This window comes from Typopeltis vanoorti, chromosome 6, assembly GCF_054136105.1.
Source record: "Typopeltis vanoorti isolate ZY-2024b chromosome 6, IOZ_Tvanoo_1.0, whole genome shotgun sequence".
NCBI classification, from domain to species: domain Eukaryota; kingdom Metazoa; phylum Arthropoda; class Arachnida; order Uropygi; family Thelyphonidae; genus Typopeltis; species Typopeltis vanoorti.
In genome coordinates, this window is record NC_143554.1 from 56,045,428 (window position 1) to 56,064,134 (window position 18,707).

An 18,707-nucleotide genomic window follows, 5' to 3' on the forward strand; every position below is an offset into this window, starting at 1 on the left:
CTACCATTACTATGCTCTATCATTCCACCAGGCAAGCACTCTACTCTGAACATCCCAAATCATCGAATCTCCATGCATGATACTCTGAACAGATTCGTTCATCCTTCTCTCACTGGCATCCCCTGACTCTTATGGCTTCCAATCTCTCTTTTTTCTCTCCCTCCTCCCTCTCACCTCTGTGTCCCTTGCTTCCACACTCTCACAACTTTCTGCAATTTCCTCTCTTTCCCTATCTTCCCATTTTCTCGCCTTCCTCTCTCCCTTGCTCTCTGAGTCGTTGTTTTACACCTACTCTAATTTCTCTCACACTGGCCAACCTCTATCCAACCATTCATTCACCCTCCTCAACTCAGTCTTCATTTCTTCCATCTCCTTTCTCAGGAGTTCTATTTCTCCACACATTCTGCTTTCAATTGACACTCACAAACACAATCATGGCCATCCAACAAACCATTTCCGTTCGCTAAACTACCCAAGGCTAAATCTATATGTACGTGTTTAACATTCTCTCCATCCTCCAACACACTACTCGCATCCACAAAGTGAAAACTGCTCATTTCTAAAGCCCTATCTCTGCCACTACTAAATCCTGAGATCGAGACGCTTGTGTCTCCCAGTGCCCCCCACTGCCTACGTTTCATGCATACCTACACATTCCCATCTCAAACCTGCCACATTTTTAAGCAATGGGACACATACATACTGCATGCATAGCAAACTACAAAATCACCAACTAGGTTATGAATAACATGGTCTTTAAATGAGGGAGGGCTAGTAGTGTAGTCATGTAGTAGTAAAACTGGTGGCCACCATGTTGATTATAATCGATACATGTGAAGACAATAGTGAGACAGTAAAATCCTAAGGAAATACCACACGATTATACAAAAAAAACAAAAAAAAAAAAATTGTCAATTGGAATAGTGCAAACTTAAAAACCAGTACTGTCATGAAATAAACACAATAATTTCTTTCTTTACTACTAATATTTATCTTTTTTTTTAACAGCTTGCATCGATCTTTGTGTATAATAGCAGTGCCCTGCCCTTAGCAACTGTATAAATTCCACTTCCATCTTGCCTTGCACCCTTTTCTCCCTCCAATCTATGTCCTCATAGTTAAGTGTCCCATAATAATTGTTTGACCAGCATTCATTATGCTAATCTGCCGATACATGACATCTACATCTTCCTGTGGATCCCCTGGTCTACAGCAGCAGCAGCAACCAACAATATATTTTATCTTATTGGCCTCTATCTCACACAAGACAGAGGCCAATAATACTTTCTGGCATTCATGTACATGCATTTCAACACCCCCCCCCCCCTTGTACATACAATTACCCTTGTGTAATGTCATTACCAGCCTATTCAAATTGAAAATCTGTAAAATTACATCCAGCATTGCATAATCATTTCTGTAATATGCTCATCTATGACATATGCTTGATTGCATCCTCCCTAATATCCCTAGTTTTGCACTTCCAAACTTTCTCCAACCAACCCCAAAACCATTTAAATGCAGTCCGTCAGGCATATATAAGTCCATTTGTCCATCAAATTCATTCCAGATTTCAATAAACTGCAGACCATTCCTCCTGCACTATCTTCTCATTGGCTCATTAGCAATCATGACCCTTCATCTCAACTCTTTCCTATCACACTGAGGCAGCAGAGTCACAATTTTTACTTCCTTACTCTTCATTTTCACTTCTTTCAACAAATCACTCATATCTTCTCGCATTGTATATTTCTTACCTTTCATATCATTTGTTCCTGTCATAAGAATCATCTCTTTCACTTTCTACCTTCTGCAGTATAACAGTTTCACTAACGTCCTTTACTTTGTAGCTGGGAAACATGCTTTTGTCACTTTCTTATTAAGTATAAGAAAGTGACATCATCGAATGTCACTCTCTTATCATCGAATCTCCATACAATCTCCTCTCCTTATTTCCAGTTTCATACAATCCCATTTACTTTTTCTTTAATTCTCCTCCCTTGCTGTACCACACAACAGTCATTTATCCAGTTGCTCTAACTTCTGTTTTGTCCTGTGAAGGATGCCACAAAAGCGCACTGTTTCGCTCCTTACTGTCACTTCATTACGAACATTACTTCTAGCCACCGCTTTCATGCTCTCATTCTGCACTATCATTTACTGCTTCCACATTTGCCAGAACACTTTCATTGTTAATATTTGTCATTTCATTTTCCAACTTTTCACATGACTTGCATTTCTTGCAATGGCACACAAAACATTAATGATAAATTCTCTCTCCATTCTCTCCTACATACCACAATCCATTCCCTCTTGGTAATGAATATAGAACACACAATAAAAAATCCCTCTTGCTAAACTTGGTGAATAAGGAAGCCTTGACCACCATTTTCCTTGCAAGCATCGGTGCCACCATGTATAAAAACGTTTTGTAAACAATATCCTGTGTTAAATTTCACACACACACTCTCTCTCTCTCTCTCTCAACATTACAGTCTAAAATGAGTAAGATATAACCAGAAATAATTAGTAAAATTACTAATATTCACTAAAATAAAAGACTTATGTGCAGAGCAAGTGCAACTTGCTCTACACCAGTGGCGGCTGGTGCAAATTTTAAGTGGGGGTGCTGCATATACAAAAAATTCTAATCAGTAACGAATTTATTAATAAATAAATTTACATATTAAAAATATTTCATCCTCACCACAAACAAACACCAATAATAAAAGTTTCGTATCAACAGCAATGACAAGCGCAAACGAATATCGGCGTTAGATCGCAGTGCTTTTGTTTCGTGTAACGATAATTGAAAAAATATAATTCTTTTCATATTTTCAACAGTGACACTCGTCATAATTCAGCCTTGTATCTATAATAAATAAATAATTATATGTTATTTTAACAAAATAAAATAACATTGACAAAAAATAGTTAACCATGCACACGCACCAATAATAAATGTTTCATATCTCACAGAAATAACGTGCGTAAGGATACTAAAAATACACTGCTGTTTGGGCAGTGTATTTTTATTTTTTTTTTATTTTATATGTATTTTTATTTATTTTTATTTTATTTTTCAATTGTCATTGCACGTTATGTCTGAATGACATAACATGCAATGACAAGCGAAAACGAATATAGGCTTTAGGTCACAGTGCATTTGTTTCGTAATCTTAAGTGTTAATTAATCGAACAATTTGAATTATTAACTATTCAATCAATGTCAAAACATAAGCTGTAGACTTTAACATGTTGTATTGCATTTATATAATGTTGTAAGCATTGTTATTATTTATAAACACAAACAAAATTAAAATTTTTCATTTTTTCCTTGGGGATGCTGCAGTGTCACAGTGCTTATGTACGGGCTGCCGCCACTGCTCTGCACATAAGTTTTCTTTTACATGTGTGAAACTGTTATTTAAAATATTGTACAATATAAAGAGATAATGGGAAATGTGATGAGCGAAACAAGAGCAGCCACAAGCATGGCAGGGAAGGTAAAATCAAATTACATGAGGAAAGTGAAGAAACCAAAGGAAATTCCAGATTTCTTTTGGTATAAAAGGAAGAATGATTATGGAAGGATAACTGTGCTGAATGCAGATGTTACAAAGATGAAAAGCAGAAGAAACAGCAGTTGAATTACTAAGTAGTCACTTAGTACACATTATCTCTGCCTGGACACACATTTTCCAAGTGGAGATAATGCAGTGAAGGTTGTGATATGAAGAAATGTGAAAATATAGATAAATGAACTGGAGATATTCAGAAAATTAAGAAAACTAATGTGAATATAGAAGAAATGTGAAAATATAGGTAAATGAACTGGAGATATTCAGAAAATTAAGAAAACTAATGTGAATATAGCCAAGGGATTTTATATTATGGACTGTATATTATGAGAAGGTGCAAGAGGAATGGCAGCACTCCTACCTAGGCCATTTAATTTAAGTCGCAGCACTAGCAGGTTCCAAAGCAGGTGAAAAGATGGCCAGATACTTTCATTACATGAAGGAGGCCCAAGAAAGAAAGAGGTTGTAAATTATGCACAGATCAGAACAATTGAGGGAAAGATTGGTTAAGGCCAGATTTCAATAATAGGTGGACAGAAACATGATATTCAGTGAAGGTGGGACAGCAGATTTTGTAAAGGGATGATCTTACCTTGTTACTACTGTACTCATTTTCTACAATAAAGATGATTTTGATAAAGAAATGGCTATACCACTGGACTCATTTGCCAGGCAAACACATGGAAATCTGTTACATAAAGCGGAGCAAATAGGAGATAGATATCCAACCGGAGTTGCAGATAAGAGAGTGGCTGATAGACATCAGAGTGGTATTATGGTAAGGAATGTGACTAGTGGTGAGCTCTGTGCTTGAAGAGCTGAAGTTTGGTTTGTCCATTAATAATACAGTTACTTGCTGTTGATGCTAAACTATAGAAAGCAATATTAAATGAAGATGATGCAGAGAGATCCTATGGGAGGATTTGAATAGGTTGACATTATAGGAAATAGATAATGGTTGCTAGTTCAATGTTACAAAGTAAACTTCACAGTCCAGAATATGCATGTCATGCATTCTTGATTGAGGAAATTACAAGATCTGTATTAAATGGACAATGATGGAAGGTTGAGATTTATGAGTAAGTAATGGTGGTAGGGAGTTGAAATTGGAAATATACTGCAAAAATAGCTCAAAAGGATCACATAGATATTGAAAAACACACTGACAATTAAGAAGAAAGAAGTTAGTGTCTGGCTTTATAACTGCCTTTATTCGACAGCATTCTGGACCACTGTACTCAGATTACCTAGGGGCTTTACATGGATAAAGAAGTAGAGAAGATGCATAACCAGATGGCTCCTGTCCTGTCAGGTGTCTTCTCCAGGAGATTGACTACCATGTGTCCCCACGATGTCCTATTCTGTGCCTCTCTGCTGCATTTCTCATATGAGAGATAGGTCCAGTCTTCTATATTTTTCATCCACTCCAGTCTTTGTCTTCCTCTTTCCCTCAACAGTTCCTTCGAGAAGTGTCCTTTGTTGGCAGTTATGTCTCAGAATATGTCCAAAATATCTGACTTTTCTCTTTTTAATTTCTTTCATCAGGCTCCTGTTGACGCCTGCCATCTCTAGTATCTCTTTATTTGTCTTTTTTTCTTTCCATGATATTCTCGTAATTCTTCACAGCATCCACATTTCAAAGGCCTCCAGTTTTTTCACACTCAGATTGGAGCGTGTCCATGTCCCTACTCCATATAACAATGTTGACCATATGTAGCATTTGGAGATTCTTAGTCTTGTTTTCAGATTTAATTCTCTAGATGTTAGTAGATTTTTCATACTGTTGAAAGTTGACCTTGCGATTTCAATCCTTTTTCTAATTTCACTTTCTGTCCTGCCATTCTCTGTGATCAAGTGTCCGAGGTATATGTATTTTTGCACCTGTTCTAATTTATTTCCTTTTATATCGATGCATATTTTTGGTATTTTCTTTTCTCTTGAAATTATCATGATTTTTGTCTTTTTAAAGTTGAAACTGAGGCCATACTGTTCGCTGTACTTGAAGGTTTCATCTATATAAGAGTTTTGAGGTCACATTTGTTTTCAGCTAGAAGAACCATGTCATCTGCATATCTTAGGTTATTAATATTTCTGCCCCCTACAGTGATTCCTTTGAGGTTACTAATTTTATTAAATATTTCTTCTGTGTATAGGTTAAAGAGAATCGGAGAAAAGACACAGCCTTGTCTCACACCTTTCTGAACTGGGAATTCTTCTTCCAGATGACTAAGATCACAATATGACTAGATTTCTCTCTGTAAGGTTATATTGAAAGTTTGTCAGTTGTAAAAATTTTTACATGAAGCAGTTCATATGATAGGCAGGAGATTTTATAGGACAGATGCAGAAGAAATTTTTCAATACATGGCATGATGGGAAGGAATGAGTCAAGTGAATAAGAGGAGTGAGGTTAGCAAGTGTGTGTGTGTATGTGTGTGCGCATTATCTGCGAATGAGTTAAAGGAGAGGTATGAGAATTTCTAATAATGCCTGAATAGTGATTAATGCAGTCCTTTTCCCATGGCAAGCCCTAGGAAGATGATGGCCAGATATATGAGGGTTGTTTGAAAAGCTTGGTAAAAAAATTAAGTTAAACACATTTTTTGGGAAAAAATCATCTTTATTTCTCAACATAGTCTCCATTGAGGTCTACACATTGGTCCAGCGAGTTTCCAATTTTTTCATCCCATCTAAAAAGTAGGATTTATCAAATTGTGCAAAACAGTCATTGACAGCCTTGATGACATCCTCATTCGAAGAAAAGTTTTTTCCACCGAGCCAAATTTTTAAGTTTTTGAACAAGAAGAAGTCACATGGGTCCAAGTCTGTTGAACACGGTGGATGTGGAACCAATTCAAACCTCAATTTTGCCATTGCAGCGGCTGATGTGTTGGACGGTGCATTGTCTTGATGAAAGAGCACTTTTTTTTTGTGCCAATCTTGGAATTTTTTTCCTTCAGTTCTTCTTTTAAAAGGTCCAACAATGCCGCATAATAGACTCCTGTTATTGTCTTACCCTTTTCCAAATAGTCTATCATGATAATTCCTTGGGAATCCAAAAAACAGTGGCCATCACCTTCCCAGTTGACAAAACGGTCTTCGCTTTTTTTGGTGGTCTTTCACCAGGTTGTCCACTGTTTTGACTGCTGCTTGGACTCAGGTGTGTAGTGGTGGATCCAAGTTTCATCTACAGTCACAAATTGGTGCAAAAAAATCCTATGAATTGCGATTAAGCATCGCCAAGCGTTGAAACATCTTTTTGCATGTGTTTTTGATCGACAGTCAACAATCGAGGCACCCATCGTGCACACGGCTTTTTTCATGCACAATTTTTTGTGTAGGATATTATATACACCCATTCAGTTGAGATGCCTACAATCTCAGCAATCTCACAAACTTTCACTCAGCAGTCTTCCATAATGATACCATGGATTTTGTCAATCATTTCTTTTGTAGTGACCATGTTTAAACTCATTTATCCAAAAATAAATAGTCTTTAATGCTGGTGCAGAGTCCCCATGAACTGTATCTAACTGCGTAGCCGTCCACTTCTTCAAATAAAAGGTTTTATTACTGCATGAAACTCATTTTTCTCCATTTTTTTATGAAAAATGTGAACACGGTCATTTTAAATGTTTGCCAAAAGAAAATTACGCATCGCACGTGGCTAAAATTTTGCCAGGGTCATGAAAAAGATGATATGTACCGACACTGGTATGAATGAATTGTATCACCATCTATTGGAAATTTACCATACTTTTCAAACAACCCTTGTATCTTATGTGAATGATAATATAATATGGATAAAAAATATTCTGCCAAAACCGTTTATGTTGCAAATTGATGAATTAATGGTTATTTCTAATAGTGTTCATTAACTATACTGATGATGAAGTTGATGCAAAAATATATATACTGTGTATGTGGTTGCAAGCAGCCAGACACAACAATGATGGAAAGGCAATTTAATAATAAACGAGCACCTTTAAAAGGATTGTCACGAGAAACGGTTTACATATGTGTGATCAGAAAAATGGCTTACTTGGAAGAATGGATTTGTTGGCTCAATTTATCAGGAAGAATCACTGCATTATACACATACAAACACTGGTTGCAAAATATCTGTATCAGGATTAATACATGCTGAAGACTGTGATGAAGAGTATAAACTTCATATAAGCACTTGTCAAATTCACATTTTGTTTGTAACTTTGTATATATCTGGGATAAAAGCATATCACTGTCATCTCTCTTTGTTAAGGTGAACTTCACTTGATATCTTATGGAAAGCTTCTGAAATATCCATTTGAGATGAGACATGTTACTTTTCTAAGAGAAGAAAAATAAAACTTTTTTTGCTTTATTTTTAAGGTAATATTTAGATGTGCAAAGATTATGCTACATTTTGCATAAAATTTTCAATGTTATTTTATGTATATGTTACCATTAAAGTATATAATTCAGTTATTCTATAGAATACCTAGTTATTCGACAGAATAAGAGATAATTTTTTAGAGTATGAAATAAGAATTTTATTTCATACTTTATCTAGGCAATTTATGAAATGCCTGGGTATTCATTCTATAGAATACCTAAGTAGTTATCCTTAAAGTATATAAAAAATAAATATTGCTTGGCAAGAGGTTGAAATTATTATTATTACACCCTCCATGGAGTTGGCAGAGTACATGGAGGGTGTAATAATAGTAACTGACAAGAGATTTATCACATAGAATCTTAAAATCCTTAACACTCCTTGCATTAAGAACACATTCTAGTAATGCATTCCATTCACTGACAATTCACCATGTAAAAAAATCTACTCTTCACACCCCTCTTTACCAGACTTTTATATAACTTCCAGCGATGACCTCTGGTTCTTCCCCTCTCACTTTCTACTCTTTTTATAATTCCCTTTGGATTAAGCTGATAAAATCCTCTCACTAACTTAAATGTCTATCATATAACCACTTTCCCTCCTATCTACCAAACTCTGTAATTTACATCTCTTCAACTTCTCTCCATAGCCAGCATTCTAAAATCCTGACATTGTCTTAGTCACTCACCTCTGAACCCTTTCCAATGTCTCCACATTACATTGAAAACCAGGTGACCAGATTTGAGCACAACAGTCCAAGTGTGGTCTGACCAGTGCTTTATACAGTGGCACAACCACTTCCTTATCCCTACATGTTAGAGTACTTCTTATCATAGCAGCACTATGATGCCTTTGCAACACTAGCAATATGGCCTCTAAACTTCAGTCTACTGTCAACCATCATCCCAAGATCTCTAATCTCATCCGCTTCTTGCAGTACAGCATCATCGATGTAGTATATAGCCTTATATTTCTGCACTCCAAAATGTAGCACTTTGCACTTATTGATATTAAAACTACAACCCCACTCCTTTGTCCAAGTAAAAAAAAGTATTCAAATCTTCCTGAAGGGAATTAACATCAACAGCCTACTTATAATTCTTCCCAACTTAGTATCATCTGCAAACAACTGAAGATCCCCAGTCAGTCCACACTACTCCTTGAACTCATTCATCATTCATGCTCTCACCACTCTATCAGACAATGCATTCTACAGTTTAACCACCCTCCATGCAAAGAAATCATTCCTTACCCTCTTGCTCATGACTTCTTTTTGCAACTTCCAGGGATGGCCCCCTGTCCCTGTTCCACCATACAAAAGAACTCCCCAGTGTCAATCCCATAACTACCCCTCAACAATTTACAGTTACCTTGCAAATTATCAATTACTTTATTTGAAAATTATCTCCTTAATATTATCAGAAATTTATCATTATCACCTCTCCCTCTATCTACCAAACTTTGCAGCCCACATTCCCTCAGTCTATCTTCACAAAGATGATATCAGGACTGTACAGTGGTATGGTCTGATATCATACAATGGAATGACAACTCTTTTATCTCTGCTTGTCAGCATCCTTCTCAGTATTGTAGCAATCCTGAGGGTTACTGTCACCTTGCAAATTATCAATTACTTTATTTGAAAATTATCTACTTAATATTATCGGAAATTCATCATTATCAGTCCAGTCTATAACACTGTGTCTATATCAAGACCATTTAACAAAATTTATAGCACTGAAGCCATTACAAACTAATCAGGTACTCCAAATAGTAAAAATATATAAAGTATTTGACATGCAACTTCCTCTTCCAGTTTAGTTACTATTGGTTTTGATACAGTATTATCAACTTGAACTTTCCATCAGAGTGTGAATGAAAAATTCTATTAAAGCTATTCAATAATGACAATATGAAGTTCAGAAAATACTACTGGCTTTACAACCACATCTTTTCTCACTTTCTTTCTTTTCCACTAATATTGACGCCAGTCTTGACATATTTTTTTAATACGAGTCTTGCACTCGGTCAAGTTCCTAAAGAGTGGAAGGAAGGCAAGATTATGCTGCTTCATAAGGGAGGTGATCGAACTCAAGCATCAAATTATAGGCCTATCTGTGTGTCAGGTGTTGTAGTTAAGTTGTTTGAGAAGCTTTTGAGAACTAGGATCCAGAGTTGGGTTGACAACAATGGTATTATATTTGATGGATAGCATGGATTTGCTAAAGGGAGGTCATGTTTTACTTATTACAATAAGGTGACTGTTTCCATGGGCAGAGCAGAAGGATACACAGTAATATACTAATATACTTAGATTTTGCAAAGGCTTTTGATAGATTACCGCATGATAAGTATAGTCAAATTGGAGTGGATGGGGTTGGATATTAGATTGGTGCATTGGATTGGAGACTAGCTATCTGATAGGTATCAATAAGTTGTGTATGGGGGAGCAATATCCAGGAAAAGGAAAGTTACTGGTGGTGTGCCTCAGGGGTCTGTTTTAGGGCCATTGCTGTTTAACTTGTATATTAATGATATTGGTGAAGATTTGAATAGATATATTCAGTTGTTTGCAGATGATGCAAAGTTGGGACGAACCATGAAGAGTAGAGAAGATGTTGTGGCATTACAAGAAGATTTGAATAAATTGAGTGATTGGGAATGGGGATGCGAGTTTAATGGTGCAAAGTGTAAGGTTTTAAAATTTGGGAAACAAAGATGGGATGCAGAATTTATGCTTGGTGAGGATATATTGTCGGAGGTGGAGGAAATAGTAGATCTTGCGGTGATGGCAGATAAGGATCTGAAATTTAGGGGACACATAGCCAAAATTGTGAAGACAACACAAAGGCTTCTGGGAATGATGCGGAGGACACTGACATGTAGAAGTTGAAGATTCTTGTTCCTTTGTATAAGGAACAAGAATAATATGTAGAAGTTGGGAGATTCTTGTTCCTTTGTATAAGGCTTTGATTAGGCCACACATGATTATTGTGCCCAGATTTGGTCACCTGGTTTTCAGAAGGATGAAGAGATGTTGAAAAGGGTCCAAAGGCGACTGACTAAAGTAGTTTCTGACCTCTGGAATGTCAAGTATGAGGAAAGATGGAGACAATGCAACTTGCAGAGTCTGGTGGACAGGAGGAGGAGGGGAGATATGATAGAGACCCACAAGTTATTAAGGGGGTTGTTATAGGATCAATGCTGGAGAGGTTCTATAGAAAATAGTGGGAGATCAGGGGAGAACAGAGGTCATCCCTGGAAGCTGTATAAGGAGGGTGTGAGTGGGTAGTGAGAGGCAGGTTTTTTTTCATGCAGAGTTGTGAATGACTGGAATGCCTTGCCTGAGAGTGTGGTGTCTGCAGAGAATTTGAGTGTGTTTAAAGCATGATATGATGAACTGTGTGTTTGATAAAAGGGACCTCCTAGATGAGTCTTTGACTCCATGGGGTCTTGGGTAGTAATAATAATAATAATATGTTTCACAAAAAACAAGAGATATCTTTATTATTGCATGCATTATATTTTTATACCTATTTGTTTCTTAATCATTCTATCTCTACCTTCATGACCAACTGATAAGTGGGTGTCATATAAAACTTTAAATCTTCTTTAATGACATAATATAATATATCATTATCTGAATCTTTCGTCAGAATAATCAATTTTTCTGTCCTTTGAGCCACAAGACTTTTATAATGTTGTAGTAATCAATAATCCCAAGAAATCTACTTTTTCAGTACTTTTATTTTTTACTTCATTTATTAAATCTAGATATTTATTGCACATTAACAATGCACAGTTAACCTCTGTTTCAATCTTATTTAATAATTCATTAAATTTCAGTTTCATTTTAGTTATACACATCATTATTTTCACACCATACATATCATCTATAGCACCAAACTTCACAGTTGGCACAACACATTGAGGCAGGTAGAATTCTGTTGGCATCACCAAATCCAGACTTGTCTGTTGGACTGCCAGATGGTGAAGCATGATTCATCACTCCAGAGAATGAACATGTTTCCACTATTCCAGAGTTCAATAGCGGTGATCTTTACACTACTCCACTCAATTTTTGGCATTGCCCTTGATATTAGGTTTGTGTTCAGCCATAGAAATTCATGTTCTTCAACTGCTGAAAAACAGTTGTGGTGCTGGTGTTGCTTGCAAGTTATTTTGGAACTCAGTAGTGAGTGTTTTTCAACTGAGGTGATTTTTTCATGCCATGTGCTTTAGCACCTAGTCATCCTACTCAGTGATTTTATGTAGCCTATCAGCTCACTGTTGTGATGTTACTGTTTGTATTCGTCTTGAATAATTTCTACCACAGTTCTATCACTTACTGTAGATAGTGTTATCTCATTTGATAATTTGGGGATAAGGAAGAGTTGTGCGAGGATCCAATGGTTGAGTAGTCTATGAAATGCTCTTTATGAAGACGGATTGAGGATTTGTGAGTTATAGAAGTTGGTTAATAGGAAGAAAAGTGGGGGGGGGGGTTATGATAGAAATGATAAGTAATGGTTTTATGGAATTGATGCAGAAGAAATTTTTCAATATATGACTAGAGGAGGAAAACAAGAGGTTATCCCTGGAAATTAGGTATAATTGTGGTTAGTAGGGCATCAGGACTAGATTTTTCGTTTGGAGAGTGGTGAATAAGGGGAATATGTTACCAGATTCTGTTTTGAGTGCCATCAGTGAATGTGTTCAAGCAGAAGTATGACAGGTATTGTATAAATAGGGTTAGTTTTGGTTTCCAGCAATGAATCTTCAGATTCCATGTGAAATAATAATAATAATACTTACTTAAATTAAGGGGATATTAAATCCCGCATAGTTTTAAAACCGAATAAGAAACTCAAAGATCGGAATCAGAGAGGTTCTTGCTGAATATAGTAAACTATAAAGTATCGGCGACACTAGCGTTAGCCAATGCAAGTGATCCTAGTACGTAGTACAATATCGGGCAACTCGTTGCAGAGGTGGAGGGAGTTCAGATCGCTATTCTTAGGTATTTTCCATAATGTAAAAACACATTTCCTAGGAAATGTATGCTGTTATTACATTATGGAGGGAGGTCACTACCCAGACCGGTTTCAGCCTTTTTTGAGGCTTCATCAGTGAGTAGCTAGACCTAATTAGGTCTTAAGGGTATTAGGTCTAACTCTTTCCTGAACTAACACTCAAGATATACAACCCGGTCAAAGTATACAACCAGTTAAGCTGAACATTCCTTTAGCATACATGGTGATATCCCATCTGCCCTCTTCCTGAAACTTAGTCCAGGTTATGCAACACTCTAGAACTTCCTCATGCACCACACTTTCTTCATCCAATGTGGTGTTGGAAACATCGTGTTTCATGCTGAATACATCCAAATTGATAGAAGTTCATGAAGCAACTTAAACAATTGTATCTACTTCAGAACACACACACACTGTCTGTAAAATTCAGTAAAATTATTCTTCCATTTTTCATTCTTTCTTTTACTTGCAAGATAACAATATAAATTCATTTTGGTTGCCTTTAGCCTATATAGCGAATTTCTTTTGCATATGCTGACTTTATGTACAATGTAAATTTTGGCCTGCTCTTTATATATTTCATAACTCCTCTCATCATTATCACAATAATCTTTCCACATTGAATCATCTTCTTATGAATCTCTTGCTTAATAAGGTTGCACATCCCTTTCGCTCCCATTCTATTTGTTTTTTATTTTTTTTTTTGAATTCTAGGGATACACTCAGATACTGCATCATTTGATATTCCTCCTATTCAGTATATGTTACCATGGGATCAAACATAGTATTCTTCTCGGTTTGTCATAATTCCCATCTTTGTGGTTCAGACTGTAAACTGTCCTAATTGGAACATCCATATACCAGGGTGGTCTGAAAAGTTCGCGGCCTAACAATGAAAAAACGAATTTATAATTTCAAAATTATTTTTATTTTTCAACATAATCTCCCTTAAGACTAATACATTTATTTCAGCGTTGCTCCAGCACCATCATCCTGTCCCTGTAGTGGTTCTCACTAAGATCTGCACCTCTTGATTCGAAGAAAAATGCTCACCAGCAAGGAAGAGTTTTAGTTTTGGGAAGAGATATAAGTCAGAGGGAGCCAAATCTGGGGAATAGGGTGGATGTCAAACAATTCATAGTGCAAATTCCTTAATTTTCCCATTGCCAAAACACCTTTGTGGGCAGGTGGATTGTCCCGATGAAAGATGATTTTTTTTTCTTCTGCAAACTGGGTCTTTTCTCACAAATTTTTTCATCTAGTCTGGTTAAAAGATCGGAATAATATTCCCTGGTTATTGTTTCACCCTTTTCAAGATAATTAATAAACAAAATGGCTTGAGCATCCCAAAACACTGATGTCATGACCTTTCCTGCTGATGGAACTGACTTTGTCTTCTTTAGTGCTAAACAACAAGCTTCTGTTCACTGTTTTGACTTCTGTTTGGATTATGGTGTGTAAAGGTGAATCCAAGTCTCATCCATAGTAATAAATCGATGCACAAAATCAGTATTATTCTTGTTAAAATGCTCCAGGCTTAAATACTCCAGTTAAAATGCACAAAGCTTTTTCATTTGCAATTCTTCATGCAAAATATATCCTACATGTTCTTTTGAAATGCCTATAGTCTCAGCAGTTTCACTCACTTTGACTCACCAATCAACCAATACCATATCGTGCACTTGAACAATGATTTCCGATGTTGTTATACTTTTTGGAAATTCTTCATGTGGATCATCTTCAAGGCTGGTACGGCCATGTTTAAACTCAGCAGTCCATTTCTTAATTGTCGAAAACGAAGGAGAAGAGTGCTCATGAACTTTTATGAACTTCAAATGAATTTCTTTTGCTGTTAAACCTTCTTTTACAAAGAATGTTATAACCGCCTGATATTCAATTTTATCCATTTCAAAGGATATAGACAACACTTTTGTTTCAGACAGCTGTATAAAAAATACTACTTGATAGAATGACTTGCAATTTCACACGGATGCTTATGACATATGTACTAACTTAGAAAAAAAAAATCTTGCTGATAAGTGTCGTCATCTATGGTCAAGGACGAGAACTTTTCAGACCACCCTCGTACTTAGCTATTTAGTCAGTATAACATGACCACCAACATTGAGTAGAATCCTTTGATGCTATGAACAAATTAACACTGATTCCCCCCCCCCCCCCATGGAGAATTGCTTGAACAAGTTGTGAGACAATTCTCCATTTTTTATTATGAGTTTTTTTCTGCTACTCAGTCAATATCTGGATAACTTAAGTCACTAATAATGATTACATTAGTATCATCAGGATAATTTAGTGATGCATTTCATTATCCCAAGCAACTGGACTGCCATGTCTGTAATAATGCTTCACTGTATGTTTCATCCTGTTAACCTTTACTTACACCAGACAGTGAGTATTACTATTATTACTATTATAGTTTTCATGAGTTTCTATGCTAACTAGAACTCAAAAATTATGATATTTTTAATAGCAATCCCCTTGTATCACCTCTGTCCTTCCTGAAAATAATATACTTATTACATTCGATTCCAGTTACTATATCTGTTTTCAAGAGTCAGAATTTACTAACAATCACATGCACAACGTTTACACTAAGGAACAAATTTAATGCCTTTGTTTCTGAAGCTCGTATACTTGGCTGTTTGGCTCAATTGAGTAGCTTTCTCTTTCTTTTACCCCCCCCCCCCACCCACACCCACACATTCAAAATGTCCACATCCAAAACAAAAAAAAAAAGCCCAGTTCCCACCAGATTAATAGTCATGCTTATTGACATTCATATTATCATATATGCCATCCAGTCATCTTGGTGATCTTGTGAACAAAGGTACTCCAACTCATTTGGCCTCGTCTTTTCTTTCAGCAGTTGTAAGTTCAAGTTGGTTCTTTAATCATTCTTGCAGTCCATGGGATTCTTAAGTCTCCTCCACATCCATAATTAAAATGAATCAATTTGCTTTCTGCCTTTCTTCTTAATGATCCAGCTTTCAGATGCATACATCACTAATGGAAATTACATTGCTTTGACAATTCTAACTATTCTGTCCTTATTAACCCCTCTGTCCTTTATAATTTTTGTCAGATCTAATATAGCTTTTTTTTATTTTTTCCCCCCATGCCTATCCTCCTTTTAATTTCATCTTTATGTTGACCATCTTTTCTTATTCTCAACCCCCAAGTAAATCATAATTTTCAACCACCTCTATCTTATCTCCTTCCATCATACATTCATTCAAATTGCCATCACTTTTGTTTTGCTGATGTTTAAATTAAGCCAGGCTTTTTTTTTTTTTTTCACTTTCCCTCTTAATCGACTGCTCCAGATCGTTTTTAGTTTCTTCTATGAGAGATATATCATTTGCATATCTTAAATTATTTATTTTTCTGCCACCAATTATAATTCTTTTGTCTAAGTTATCCATTCTCATAATATATTCACTATAAATAACAACAAGATAGGGTGACAATATATAACTTTGCTGCACCTCTTTTTTCTACCCAAATACTGTTTTTACTGAAGCTTCTTGGTTGTCATACAGCTCTCTTATCAAGCAAATTAGATGCTTGATCAAATATTCCCACTGATCTCATCACATTCCAGATTCTGTTGTGACCTACACAATCAAAAGCTTTCTTATGTATTTATAATCAATAAAACAAATGAATACTTCCTTCTGAAATTCTTTTGTTTCCACAATCTATCTCATTCATGTTTGGTATCTGATCTCTAGTTCCTCTACCTATCCTAAAGCATGCCTGTTCTGGCATTTCTCTATTCATATATGGCTCTAACCACTGTTGGATCACTTTTAACATAACTTTAGACTAGCACATGAAAATAAAGCAATGGTTCTGTAATTCTCTAAATCTTTTTTTTTTTTTTTTGTAATTGGGATTATTATTATTATTACGGGTGACTCCAAGGAGTTCTTAGACTCATCGAGGGAGTCTCTAAACATCCTGTCCATCACAACTACTCGACATTCACACAGTATCTATCATACTTTGCCTTGAACTCATTCACTGTTATAGCATCCACAACAGACTCTGGCAGCTTATTCCACTCATTTATCACTCTAAAAGTAAAAAACCCAGCTCTAACTCCCTTACTAACCACACGCTTGCCCAGCTTCCATGGATGTCCCCTAGTCCTGTTCTCAAAAATATCCTCTGAATTAATCCTATAGAAACCCTTCAGCAATTTGAATGTCTCAATCATATCTCCCCTTTTCCTCCTATCAACCAATTTCTGCAACCCACAAATCTTCCACCTGTTTTCATAAGACCTGCTATCATCTTGGTCATTCACCTCTGGATCCTCTCAACCTCCTTCCCATCAAGAAGAAACCTAGGTGACCAGATCTGGGCACAGTAATCAAGATGGGGGTCTTATCAAGGCTCGATACAGAGGAACAATAACTTGCTTATCTCTGCTCATCAAAGTATTCTTCAGCATCCAAGTGATTTGATGAGCTGATTTAGCCACTTTTGTGATGTCCCCCCCCCCTAAACTTCAACTCCCTATCCACCAACACTCCCAAGTCCCTGGCCTCATCAATCTCCTGCAGTACAGTTCCACCAATGTGATATACTGCTGCTAATCTTTTCACCCCCAAAATGCATAACCTTACATTTTGCCACATTAAATTGACATCCATTCTCCTTAGCCCATACTGCCAATCTATCGAAATCATCCTGCAAAATTTTGACATCTTCTGCATTCACTATTGCCCTACCCAACTTAGCATCATCAGTGAACAAATGAACTGTTCCTCTCAGATCCTTCCCTATATTGTTAATTAACAAATTAAACAGCAGTGGTCCAAGAACAGAACCCTGCGGCACACCACTAGTCACAGGCCGTCTTTTGGACTCTACTCCTAATCATTCAACCACCCTCCTATCCATCTCACGAACCCTATATCCATTCCCATATGTTGCAGTTTACGGATTAGACTTCCATGTGGTATCCTGTCAAAGGCCTTAGCCAGGTCCAGCAGTATCACTGTAAACCCATTACCCTTATCCAGTTCAGCCGTCACTGTGTTATAAAACCTGAGCAAGTTACTGAGGCATGATCTACCCTTCACAAAACCATGCTGTCTCCCATACAGTATCCCATTTTCATGTATCCAATCCTGTATTTTTCTCTTGACTAATTTCTCCAAGACCTTGACAACGATTCTGGATATGCTGATCAGTCGGTAATTTGCAACAGTAGTCTTGGATCCTCCTTTATGCAGTGGAATTATTCCCCCCCCCCCCCTCTTTCCACCCCTTTGGGACTAAACCAGACCCGAGACTCAGATTAAACAATAAGGTCAAGGGCACTGACAATTCTTTAGCCACTTCACATAATACCCGTGCTGATATACCATCCAATCCCACAGATGTATTCACATTAAGGTTCTGTAATAGACTATTCACCTTCACTTCATTCACCACAATTCCCATATAAACTAATGGTTCCTTCATTCCTTCAACGTCACCACCGGGATGATACACTCTTGCAAAGTGCTCACTCAGTAATTTCACTATATCGAGACTGATTCAGTGACCTCCCTACCAATGGCATTCCTTAAAATCATTCTGCCGTGTACAGTTTTTCTTTTACTAGCAGCATATTGAAAGAACTGTTTGAGATTCTCTTTAGCTTGCATGGCTAATTTCCTTTCATAATCCGTTTTTGCCTTT

General features: G+C 36.6%; 1 protein-coding gene across 4 annotated transcripts in view; it reads right to left on the reverse strand.

The window, feature by feature from the left end:
• pdm3 (POU-domain protein pdm3) overlaps positions 1-18,707 on the reverse strand; it is a 442,629-nt gene that overhangs the window by 8,946 nt on the left and 414,976 nt on the right. For 2 of the 4 annotated variants that reach the window (XR_016548447.1, XR_016548448.1), the window contains exon 16: positions 7,624-7,910. Coding sequence is in view for 2 of the 4 variants with exons in the window: in XM_090394167.1 (XP_090250293.1) it covers positions 7,862-7,910 (49 nt within the window). In the remaining 2 variants the exon portion in view is untranslated. Of the gene's footprint in view, positions 1-4,766; positions 7,911-18,707 lie in introns of those variants that run through there. The other 2 variants (XM_090394167.1, XM_090394165.1) reach the window with 1 other exon arrangement.